At 48.9% G+C, this 12,621-nt stretch overlaps 1 protein-coding gene across 1 annotated transcript in view; it reads left to right on the top strand.

The window, feature by feature from the left end:
• Positions 1 to 6,358: 6,358 nt before the first annotated feature.
• The window catches only part of HS6ST2 (heparan sulfate 6-O-sulfotransferase 2), a 125,995-nt gene continuing 119,732 nt past the window's right edge, over positions 6,359 to 12,621 (top strand). The window contains exon 1 of the mRNA XM_064712581.1: positions 6,359 to 6,976. Coding sequence (XP_064568651.1) covers positions 6,465 to 6,976 — 512 coding nt within the window. The 5' untranslated portion in view covers positions 6,359 to 6,464. The remainder of the gene's footprint in view (positions 6,977 to 12,621) is intronic.

Here is a 12,621-nt window from a genome sequence, read left to right as displayed (position 1 = left end):
GAGTTATTGCAAAGTGTTGTAAGGCTATGAACACTGAGTGTTTTTGGGAAACTGCAAGAAATTGCTGCACTCAATATCTGTAATTTACATCCAGTCCAGCTGGGGATTTTCTACTGAATTCTCTTGTGATGAAATTTTAAATGTTTAATTGCATTTTTGTTTGCTTTTCCAGAACTTTCAGTGTAATATAGCACGAATATTCTGTTTCCCTGTGGACTCATGGCAGCAGTGTGTGTGGGGGGTGGGGTGTAGAGGAAAGGGAGCTTTTTCTTTTTTAAGAGTTTTTTTACACATAACTGGAATGTGAAACTCCTGTTTTGTCCCTCATTTTCTATTTTATAGGGGGATGCTTGCTGTAGGCCTTTAGCAGCTTGTCAGACCTAGATTTGAAGTAAAAGAAAGAAAATTTATCTCTGCATTCTCAGAAAGTGTGAATTATTTATTTGCTATTCCTGGGAAATCTGCAGTTGCAAAACCTCACTGCAAAATGAGCATTTCTTTGTTTCACTGGACTGTGGGATCACTCCCTGAAGATTCATCAGCGCTGCTGCTGGAAGAAGCTGTCCTCAAAGCTTCTTTTATTATTATTATTATTTGGTAATGCTTGAGATTATTTTTGCTTCAGCTTCATTTATTCTCCAGTTCATTTTAAAAATTAGGTAATTGCATGAAGTCATCTGAAATTTAAGACCTCCTCCTGAGATTTTTTTTTTGCACCTGCACCTGATCCTCTGTCACATAGGTTAATTCCACAACAATGTGTCACCCAAATTCAGCATCAATTTCAACAAGCAAATATTTATTCAGCATCCAAGATGCAGTCTGTACACAGAATGACATCAAATTAAGATAAATTGATACTAACTGCTCTAGGACTGAAGAGTGTGCAGACAAAAGGTGGTACCAGTTGAACCAAATCTATTTCAAAATCAGTGTTGTTAAACTGGAATAATTTCACTGTGAAGGGCAAATTTCACCTTTCAGATGTCTTGAATGCCTTTGGACCAAATTCCACTGCTTTCACTCCACACAGGACTACCTATTGAGATAGTGTGAGGTAATATTAAATCTTTTCTCACTGTTCTTTCAGGGCTATGTGCTCCCCCTGGGTTTTAGGAAGATTCAACAAATATTTATGTGAGTCTTTTAATAGCCTTTTTCTTCAGTGTAAAACAACTGTTGAAGACCACTGTACATTATCTTAGTCTCTTACCCACCTTAATCAGGGAAATGCTGCAGGTTTTGTCCTGAACTAGGTCAGATACACCAGTTTTGCATTATATATTTTTAAAGTGGGCACAAAGTGTCCCTTGGACCATATGGTCTGCAGCCATGGGCTTTGCTGGCTCACACTCCTTCTAATTCCTCCTAATCTGCTCATAAGCACCTCCAAAAGGGTTCTTCACACACCTCTCCAGTAATCTCTATCAATGCCTGCTTACTCTTTGGATCTGATGCCAGATGGTATTAATATACCCATCACTGTAATTATCCAGACAAGCAAACAGTGGCAGGAGCAATCCCAACTTCTCACTTTTCCCACTGATTCAGAGGCATACTTGAAAGAGCTCTTTCATCCCCATGGATCCTGTTCCCTGGAGTTGTCCCAGGCTGTCCTCATCAAAAGGGAATTTGATGTTTCAGCAGTTTCTCAGCCAGTTTCATGCTGGGAAAGAATCAGTGGTGATGGGGCAGTATCATTCATTCATTCACCCTCCAACTGTTGCCCAGACACTTGGGACATGGCCAGGTGTCAGTCCCACATCAGGTCCTCCTTTAAAACCTTTCACAGGGCCGAGATCTATGTGTGAAATGGAAATTCTGCTGATGCCTTGTGACTTGAAAGCCAGCCTGCCTTTTGTCTGGCTCCAAGATTTGCTGCAGTGAACAGCCTGGACAGGAGGTTTCTGATGCCACGTGTTGGGAAGGAGGCGCTCCTGGAAGCTTCCTGCACCCAGCTCTGTGCAAACACCTCCTGCCAAGACCATCTGAATGCTATGTGGTATTTAGACAAAGTTTACTTAGCATCAGCCCACAGCAAAATGAAACTGTAAGGGATTATTTTGCAATTATCTTGCAAGTTGGGTCCCTAGAGTATCAGGGTCTTTGGCTCAAGCTTTTAAAGGCTGCCCAGAGTACCACACACCCAAAGAGCTTTGGGCAATGTTTGTATTCAGGGAGACAAGATCTATAAGTAGAGATAAATGCAAGATCAGTTCAATAGCTGGAAAAATCAGAGCTCTTTTGAGCATCTCAGCCTTTCCAAGACCCATCTCCTATTATGGAGCAAGATGTTACACTTGCATCACGTGTATTTGGTTTTAGGAATGAGCAGCAGTGATGCCACAGTGACAAAAAGGAAGACTTTGATGCCCACATCACAAAGAATATGCAAACTTGTATTATTCCTTTGATTAGCTGCTCTCTGATATGTCAAATCCATGAATAATCAAGCCTCATTTTCCAATTAGTTTACTCATCACCCCACTGTTCCATGCCTTCACTCATTTGCATACCCTGTACTAGATAAGGGTCTTATTCCATGAGGGGCTAGCAGGGCTTCCACCTCTCTCCCACCACAGCATTTCTTTGCTCCTTTCCCTGATATTTCCTTGCTCTTGGCTTTGCTTCTTCTCCCATGCAATGACCATCTCACTGCTCTGTGCCTTTCCACTCATTTTAAGACTTGTTTCCTCAGGGAGTAGAGTGGTGTCTTCCACACTATCTCTTGGTGATACCTTTTGACTCCATAATCCAGTTTTACCCAATCTCAAAAGAGAAGTAAAATTATCAAAGTTGCTGGTTTGCACATCTTCTGGAAGTGGTGGAGGAGAGGGGCAGTTGGGGACAAGGCTGGAGCATCCACTTCATCTCTTTGATGACAAATGATGGGAAAAGTGGTTTTAAATGCCCTGGCTACAATCCTGTTTAGCCATCAGCTATTCCAGACAAGATAGTCAATTCCATAAAGGAAAGCTGCAACATTTGGGCTGGTGATGATTGTGTTTGTTATTTTAATAAATATGTTATTTTCATCACACAGGAGGCTTTTCTGTGCTTATTTCATCTATCTTCTCTCCCTTCCTGCACAGATACTATAAGATGAATCACATTACAAGGAGACAAAGCAAACCTAATGGCTCGTTTGCATTTCTTTTAATCAAGTTATTCTAATTGTGCTATTGTGCAAATAAGGTTTCCCCTCTCATCTGAAAAAGACTTCATCCTGCCAGCAGCTGTGGGTGCCTCAGCAGCTGAGGTTACCCCAGCCCTGCCCATCTGCCCCAGGGGTTCAAGCTGCTGCATTCCTGTACCCAGCAGTGACTCTGGGACCTACTCAGGCTGAACTGAGACCTTGCTCCTCTCAATAAGCTGGAGGCCTCAATGCCTGCTAAAACTCTGTTTTACCCACTGAGAGCCTTCTTATCTCAAAGCTGACGTGTGTTTTCTTTTTGTTGGAGCCAAGCAGTCACCATTTGCCAGCCAAATGCAGAGGTGAAATTCAGATGCTGTGGAAACAAAGGTTTTCAGGAAGTGCACAGGGATGTGATGAGCAGCCCCAGCTGATGAGCTAACAGCAGTTTCCTAAAGCAGCAGAGATCAATCTAGGGCTTGAGGCACAAGGTGTTTTATTGATCTGTCTCTGGGCAAACACCCCGTGCCTTTGCATACCAACCCCTGATTTTCTGAACCTTCCCGCGGGTAATAAGAGAGGGTCAGCCCAAAATGAGATTCTTTACCAGCTCAGCTTGGCCCTGCTGTACTGGAGGGAGGCAGCTGCTGACAGGGTGGGTGCAGAGGGGACCAGCCAGGGGCAGAGGGCTCTTGTGGGTGGGAGAGAAGAGCAGCAGAGGCCATACCCATGTGCTCATCTGAGACATGGGGTGAGGGGACCCCCTGTGCCAGCAGAGAAGGGTCATGTGTGGGAAGTGGGAACAGAAATCCTGTGTTTGGGGTGTCTGGGGATGCTGTGTGTGGAGAAGGAGGTGGAGATTTTTTTCACTGCTGTTACTAGGTGCTCAGTGCTTTTGCTTGACCTCTTAGCTTAAACCATCTGCCCTGCCAGCCATCGAATCTTGCCCGTGCTGTGAAACCTTAACAGCTCTGCTCTGTCCTACTTTTATCTAGTTCAGAGCAATTTTCATTTCTTTAGTGCCTAAGCAAATGTTTTGGGTCCCTGGATCAAAGCTGGAGAGCATCATTTACATACTGTGAGTGAGAAGGCAGCAGACTGGAGACCATCACTCATTACTGAAAGGATGATCATTGTTTGTTTAGCCCATTCCAAAATAATGGCTCTGCTGGGAACACCAACCCAGTGTGCATCATATCTTTTATAGTATATATTAATTTAGTGTAGACATTGGGCCACAGTTATCCTCTCCATTTAATTCCCAGGTATTAGCATTCAGGATTGCTTTTAACTCACCACGCATCTTTGTTATTTCATAATGTGAAACAAATAAAACTGGAGGCAAACATTTTTAATATGAATGACTGTGAGAGAGCGATGGATATAAAGCACAGAAACATCTTTATAATTTTAAGGCTTGAATTTCAGAACACTGAGTTTTCATTAAATGGTGCAATCCATCCATTTTGGAGATCCAAATGGAAGTAAATTAACTCAGTAGTTCTCATGCCTAGAATCTTTGTGGTAAAATTGCCTATTATTGTGAGTGTAAATGTTTTCAAAATATTATGGACAACTGGAAAAAGTACAGAAGACAGGAGAGGTTGCTCAAGGATGAAAACCATAACGAAATCACCTCCAAACACCACATGTACCTGCTGAAATTATTTAGAGAGAATTGCTTGAGAGGAGGGGAAAAAGAAGGCAAGTCTTTTTTTTTAGGTTTTATGATTAATAAAGGTCTGGGGAGAGTGTTTACAAACGATTTTTTTTGCTGCCTGCTGTGCATAATAGAAAATTCAGCTCTAGGCTGATTGGCCAGGCAGAGGAACAGAGGCATCACGAGGGACAGGGAAGCAAAAGCTGAGGTGCTGTGATGGGGAGGGGAAGGAGAAGCCCAGACATTTCCAGCCCTGCCTGAGATTGGGGGTACTTGTGTAACATCAGTTAAGTATTGGAGCAATCAGTCAAACTGGGGGTGCCCAAACCCATGGTCCTGCCCTAGTTGGTTTTCCGTGAAGGACAAGACACTGACAGGGGATGGGGTGAAAACCTCCTTTAGCTAGAAACCTCCTCTTTCTATTATTGCTTTTTTCTTGCAGGGCTGCAGTTGCCACAGGCATGAATTGCCTCAACATCAGTTGCACCAAGAGGGAAAGGAAAGGCTGGGGGGCACGCTGTTCTGTGCTGTTCTCCATAGCCCTGCCAGGTCCTGGGACGTGGTGTGGGGATGTGTCCCTGTGCAAGGGCACGGGGTGAACATGGGGTGAGCACCCATGTGCTCCCACCTCATTGAACAGCCACCAGCAGCTGGAGGGCCAAACAACATTTGCATACAAATATACACAGGACTGTAATCAGAGATAAATCCACAGAGTCCTTGTTGTTATTGTTTTATTTACAGAACACTCTCCTTGCGCAGAGAGGTTTTGAAATGTGCTGACAGAGATAGCGCAGGTATTTGCCACCTTAAACAACAGAAACCACTTGGGGCGTCAAGAAAAGCAGTCAGTGCGCTACCTCTGAACCCAAAAACCCCAAACAAAACCAAAACACCGGGTGTTGGTGCGAGGGGCGGAGAGAGAGCGGACAGCTCGGTACCCAAGGGTGGGAGTGAGTGTGTCTGTGTGTGTGCGCGTGTGTGTGCATGTGTGTGAGTGTGTGCGTGTGTGTGTGTGTGCGCGTGTGTGTGCATGTGTGTGAGTGTGTGCGTGTGTGTGTGTGTGCGCTGGGCGGACGGGACGGTGACTCCGCGGCCGCTGCCGTGACCGGGCCGCTCCCTGCGAACAGCCCCGTCCGTCTGCGCCCTGTGGGCACGGCGGGCACGGGGCACGGGGCACGGCACCGCTCCTGGGGCCGCCGCCCGCTCCGGCACGGGCACAGCGGGACGGAGCATCCCGGAGCGCCCCGGGCCGGCCACGCTCAGAGCACACTCGGTGCCGCCGCCGGTCCCGGCGCCGTGCGTGGAGCGCGGTGCCGGTACGGTCCCAGTCCTGGTGCCGTTGCCGGTGAGGTCCCGGTCCCGGAGCGGCCGCGCGGGGCGGTCCCGGGGAAGGAGGAGGAGTCGGTGCCGGTGCTGTCCCGGTGCTGTCCCGGTGCCGGTGCCGGAGCGGCCGCGCGGGGCGGTCCCGGCGGGGGCGGGCCCGTGAGGGGGCGCGGCCGCGGCGGGGCGGGCGGAGGAGCGGCGGGGCCGGGCGCGGGGGCTGCCGGGAAGGGCCGTGGGCAGCGGCGGGCGATGGCGGCGGCGCGGGTCCCGCCGCGGCGGAGGCGGCGGCGGCTGCGGAGGCTCTGAGCGGGGCGGCGGCGGCGATGCGCGGCGCTCCCGGCGACGATGGAGGACCGGTCCCACAAGGTGCTGCTGGCGCTGGTGATGCTCTTCCTCTTCGCCGTGATCGTGCTGCAGTACGTCTGCCCGGGCACCGAGTGCCAGCTGCTGCGGCTCCGCGCTCTCAGCCCCGCCGCCGCCGCCGACCCGTACCGGGCGGAGGACGAGACGCCGGCGCGTTTCGTTCCCCGCTTCAATTTCTCCGCCGACGACTTGCTACGGCGGGTGGACTTCAACATCAAGGGGGACGACCTGATCGTGTTCCTGCACATCCAGAAGACGGGCGGCACCACCTTCGGGCGGCACCTGGTCCGCAACATCCAGCTGGAGCAGCCCTGCGAGTGCCGCGCCGGGCAGAAGAAGTGCACCTGCCACCGGCCCGGCAAGCGGGAGACCTGGCTCTTCTCCCGCTTCTCCACCGGCTGGAGCTGCGGGCTGCACGCCGACTGGACCGAGCTCACCAACTGCGTGCCCTCCGTGGTGGACAGCAAGAAGGAGGTGCGGCTCCGGCCCTCCAGGTGAGGCCGTGCCCGGGGGGCTCTCTGCGGTGGGACGGGCGATGGCCCGCGGGGCGCAGCCGTGCCGGGATGCGGCGGGAGGGGGACGCGGTGTGAGCCCGGCATCCCGGCACGGAGCGGCTGGCACCGCGGGGTGGGCACAGCGTGCCCCGAGCTCTGCGCAGCGGGCAAAGCTGCCCCGCTCCGCCGGCAGGGAGGGGATGGAAGGGTGATGGAAGCGATGTCCCGCCGGCTGTCGCGGTTGTGACCGCGGGCCGGGGGTGGTGAGCCCGGTGACACAGGAGCAGGCCTGGCAGCCCCGCAGCCTGGGGACCCCCGAGCGGCTCTCGCAGGAGGGACGGTGCTTCGTTCGGCTGCCTGCGAGCTTCCCCCAGAGCTTTTCCATCTTTGGCTGTACGGAGCTCCCGCAGCTCCAGGGTGCGCCAATAATTAATTGGTTGGTTTTGGGAGTGTTGGTGAGCCGCTGTATCTTCTTGGTGCCTGAAGTTTGGCTTCAGGATGGCGGCCATGCAAAGTAGAGGTTACTGTTATGGCTGAGTTACTGCAAATATTTGCATTGTTCTTCAACCCTAACCTTGATCATTTTGTGCTTGCATTTCGGATTTTAATGGCACTGCTCCCTTTTTATCCCTGGATCTTCCCTCGAAGTTGCCAACCTCCCCTGACCATAGCAAGGGTCTTGTCTAAAAGTTGCCCTTGCCTTTCAGAAGCCCAGGGGCTTTTCCTCCTGAGCAATGAGGATCTGCTTCCCCCTCTCCCAGAGCTCTTTGATCAGAGCCCACCTTCGGTTGTAACAGACTCAGGAGCTTGTCTGTGGCTGTATCGTGTAGCAGAACTGCTCAGGGTTTCAGCGTCTTTTCTCCCTCTTTTGTGGGAAATTAGAAACTAGAGTATCACTCCTATTGCACTATGAGACTAATGGTAGGTCTCTTTACAAAGAGGCTGCTGTTATATATCATGCTATCTGAAGTCAAGTCTAAGCACAGATTCACTTGTAATACAAAGCAATTTCTTTCTAGAATTCCTTTTATATAGTGTGACACTACACTGCCATCTAGTAGAAGAATGCTTAGCATCATTATGGTCCTGTACCCACGGAGCAGCTCTTCATCAGACTTGGCTATTGTGATTCCTTCTCTTTTGTCTTCCCTACTGCTTTAAATTTTAATTGTCTAATTTTTGTGACGTCCCATTTGCTAACATCAGGACCAGTTCCTTCCCTCTGGATCTATTATCCTCCTGGCTTCAGGCTGCTGAGCCTTGCAGCCACGTAGTTTATTTTACCTGTCCTATAAGCATGTTGTTTGTCAGCAGAAATGTAAATCACATAGCATGTGCTCTGTTTTGCTGTACTGCTTCCAGTGTTCCTCTCTCTCCAGAGATGGGCCTGGCTTGCAGTGCTGTGCCTGTGGGTCAGGGATTTCCTTCCTTTCCTGTCTGTGCTTTGGTCTTAGCTGTGCTCTCCAGAAAAAGGGGAGGCTCCTTGTCCTGAACCCACCACCTGAGGGGGAAGGGAGCATCAGGCTCGGAGAGCTGGGATTTTGTCTGCAGCTTTTGGCTTTGTATTTTTTTCCTTTGTTGGATACCAGACGTGCTTTCCTGAGTTGGAATGGAAGCGGTGCATGTTCCTGCTCAGGAGTTCAGAGTGATGGCTTCTCATCCTATAAACAATGCCTGCTGTCACAGCTGACTTCTGAGAGGTCGCTGGGACTTGTGGTTTGGGATTGAAGCCAGGAAAGAGGGAGGAAAATGAAGCTTTGATGATTTTGTGTTAGGTAGAGGTCTACTCTCTCAAAGGCTTCCAAATGATATTATACTTTTAATAACCTAATTACACAGCTTGCTGAATAGCTACAGTTATTCTCCAAAAAAATGTCTTGACAAGCAATTATTTGGACTGCAATTTCTAAATGTTTAAAAAACACAGGAAGAGAAGTTCTTAAATGAACAATAGTCCTTTCAAGTCTTTCTGCCCATTTTAATACCTCGTCTTTAATTTTAGTTTGTGCTCTCAATTTAGCAGTGGTTCAGCTGACAACTGGTTAATTAGCAGCTCTACCTACTGCCAGTACCAGACAGGAAGTCAGAGCCCTTTCTGGGCAGATAAAAGCTGCTTTCAGAGCAGCAGTAGGTGTGGGATGGGGGTGTCTAAGCTGGGGAGCCGTGCTGGCTCCAAGTGGGATCAGCCTGGCTGTTCCTGAACTGAGGTTTTTGGGGGGAGGCCTGACCATCCTGGGTCCTGTGTGCTGGTGGGAAGGGAAAGGAACTCACAGCCCTGGTGTGCAAATCCTGCGAAAAGGGGAAACAGCTTGGAGGAGTGCAGGGCCTATTTGGGGAGCATTGTGAGGGCAGGGAGAAGAATTCTATCAGGAGCAGAGAAGAATTTTCTCAAGTGAACCTTGTCTTGATAAGGGTAGGAATTTACAGAGAAGGCATTTATAGTTGAGGTGATTGAAAAGTGAGACCTGTTGTAAGAGTGATTTGAACTCCTTGGCAGCTGCATCAAGCAGTCTGTAGTTACTGTCTTGGGGCTGTGTAGCCTTGTCTGGAAATACCCAAATCTTCCATCAAACCTTTCAGCTTGCACCTATGTGTGATTACTTTGCACAGGTGTTTGTCTTTTTAGGTGTGGTGAGTCTGCCTGTCAGATTGCTGGTTACCTGGGCTGGTCTCTAGGGGCCTTCTGTTTTCTTTAAAAGTTGAGTGTTTGTTAGTCTGGAGGAAGCTCAGACCTGAACCATGCAATGCTCAGCACCAGGTACAGAGATCTCTGTGCCAGGATGGGATGGGATCAGCCTGGAGGGTGTACACATGACAACCTTCCTGCCTGCAGCAGTCATCCTGCAGTATCTGCTCTTAATTCTGTTAGTAGTCTGCCTCTGTTTTCTCTGGGAATTGCAGGTTTGGAGCACAGATTCCCTTAGTGGAGCAGTAGAAATACCCAGGATGGCTGTTGTGCTTTAACACAATCCTGAGTTTGGACGTAACACCATGGTGCTTTCCTGTCTGTGGGCATGTAGGTTCCCAAAACTTCATTTTCTTTGCAATGGTGGCTTGTGCTCCTTAATAAGTGGCAAGAAGGTAAATAGATCTTCTCCTTCTTTGGTTCTTTCTTCCCCTGGAGTAACATGGTTCTCTGGGTATGGGGGGAGGGATTTTTGTGTTTCTCTCCTTGGATCCCATTGGGGGACATGTTCTGTATGCTCCTGTTCCCATTTGTCTCCTGTTCCATCAGCCCTGCTCACCACTGCAGCATCCAGAAACCACAGAAGAGGGGAGGGGGAAGGTACAGGCAAAATTGATGCTTTCAGTGCTCTGGATCTGCCACTTGGGAGGTGTATGGAATGGGCTGCTGGTGGTGGCAGAAAGGAGGGGATTGTCTCAGCTTCTTGGCACCAGTGGTGAGAAAGGAGAAATGTGCTTTTTCCTGGTCATGAGTGACTGACTTGGGTCACTTGATTGATTGTGGAAGCCTCAAAGCTTTTGGCACACTGAACGGAGGCAGCATCCAAAGAAACTGTGCATCACAGGACTGAGATTTCTCTCAGCTCTGGCTAATTATTATGGGAAATGTCTACTGAAGTTGTCTATAGCAGTAAATCCAGTGGCACCATTGCAAGAAACAAAAGGCTTTGAGGTTAGACAGGAAACTGTAATGAGACATAGGAGCAAATACAGGTACCAGCATTCTTAAGTGGTGTCATGGCTTTGTCCCCTCCTTGGGTGAGAGATGTGCTTGTGGTTGAAGGTCAGGCTGTATTTGATGTTCCTCCTGGGTGGCATTAAAGGAAGGAGATGTTCCCTGTTGAAAGGAGAACGAGCTTGTAGAGCTGCCTCTGGAGCCAGAAAGTCTGAGATTGGAGGGAACTGTGCTGCTGGTACAAGCCTGTTGGGCCAGGTTGGTGCCTGCTGGCTTTTGGGAGGCCTGATGTTGGCACCAGGCTTTTTGGGAGGCCTGATGTTGGCACCAGGCTGCTGTGATGTGGGGCAGAGGCTGCTGGCAATGCATGGGTGTTCTTATCTTGTCCCCGCGTGTTACTGCAACCCTTCCAAGCTGAGTCTTACAAAAATCTGAAAAAAAAAGGTTGAAACACTTCCTAGCAAACTGGAAACACAGTGTGTGTCTCTGTTGGCTGAACAGATTAATCCATGTGCTCTTGAAAATGTGGAGTCATCTACTCTGAGCTCTGCACTACTGGCTCTAACTGAGGTGGGGTTAGTTTAGTTTTTAGTTTTCCCACAGTGAGTTTTTGTTATGGTGCAGTGTGTAGGTAGCTACAAAGGTCTTGGTAACAGTTTCCCAGTGAACTGCTTTGGTGTGGAGGGGGAAAACCATCACGAAAGCACTGCCAGGGAGAGAAAATTCATTTGTAGGGTTTGGTTCTTAGCAGCCTTTGAGTGTGCCTCTCCCTGCTGCAGAGGTGTTACATAGCTGTGCAAGTGGATGAACTCAGTGTTTCACCTGCAGTGGTGGAAGTTGGGGAATAGTTAAACCCCATAAATCAGCAATAAACCCCTTGTAGGCTGAAGAGATGCTTTAGGGTCCTATGGTGCCCCAAGACTTTGGGTGGATAATGCAGGCTGCAGCAGGAGGAGGACAGTTCAGAACCCCTGGAGCTGGTGGAGCAGACACCATTTCCCAGGATAGAGTCCCCCAGTGCTGACTGGTAATATTGGGACTCATATTCCAATAGGGTGGAGCCTGGGGGGCTGCTCAGGGAGAGAGGGGAGCAGCCCAGCCGAGCTGGAGGCTGTGAGTGAGCAGATGGGGTCCCTGCTGGAGCTTGGGCTCTGGCCAGAGCACCAGGAGGGTGCCTGCCCTTGAAATACACATCACGAAACTCCCCAGGAAAAACTGAGCAACAATTATAAAGCAAAAAAAAACCCCAAAACAACAAATCACCAAAACCACCAAAAAAAAAACCCCAAAACAACAAACAACCGAAAAACCCAAAACCCAACCAAAACCCAGAGCTTTTGCAGAGGTGCTGCCAGGCCCGAGTGGCTCTGAGCTGCTTCATCGATCAGCAAGATTTCCTGATGCCCCTGCCTGTTTCAGCCTGCTGGTTGCAGGGTGGGATTTGCTATCTTGCCACCCACAAACCTGCACCTCCAGCAGCTGAATTTTCCTGCCTGGCATCTGTTTGGACCAAAGCAGGAGGAGCAGTGACCCAGCCTACAGAGTGAAAAAGGGGTTTTGAGGGGTAGAGCAAGAGACTATTTTCATAAGTACAAGTGTTTCTTTCACCTAATCCCATTACAAGGACTAACCTTGAAAGGCTTCCTTATAAACTTAAGTTCATGGGTTTTTTAGATTTGGACTGTAGGATTTGTAAAGCTCTCTAAATTGATATTGCTGGTTTTGCAGATAAAGGGTTGGACTTCTTAAAGGGATTAAAAAATAATTTTTCATATTAGGTCTCTTCAGTTCTCTAAGTCTTTAATAAGGTGCAAATTTACTTCCAGTTATTTGAAAGTATATGTTTCATACTGCCTTTAAATTTGAGAATTTCTTGTGGGTAGAGAGAAGGCATTAATTGGTGCAGGAATAACCCCCAGTGATTGCAGTAGAGCAAGATATGAGGCACAGGTGTTATACCTTAAATTGTTTATTCCATCTGTTATCTGAGTTGATCCTCCCTAAA

This window comes from Zonotrichia leucophrys, chromosome 4A, assembly GCF_028769735.1.
Source record: "Zonotrichia leucophrys gambelii isolate GWCS_2022_RI chromosome 4A, RI_Zleu_2.0, whole genome shotgun sequence".
Taxonomy (NCBI): Eukaryota; Metazoa; Chordata; class Aves; order Passeriformes; family Passerellidae; genus Zonotrichia; species Zonotrichia leucophrys.
Note: the sequence above shows the minus strand (reverse complement) of the source record. Positions and strands in the feature narration are given on the sequence as shown.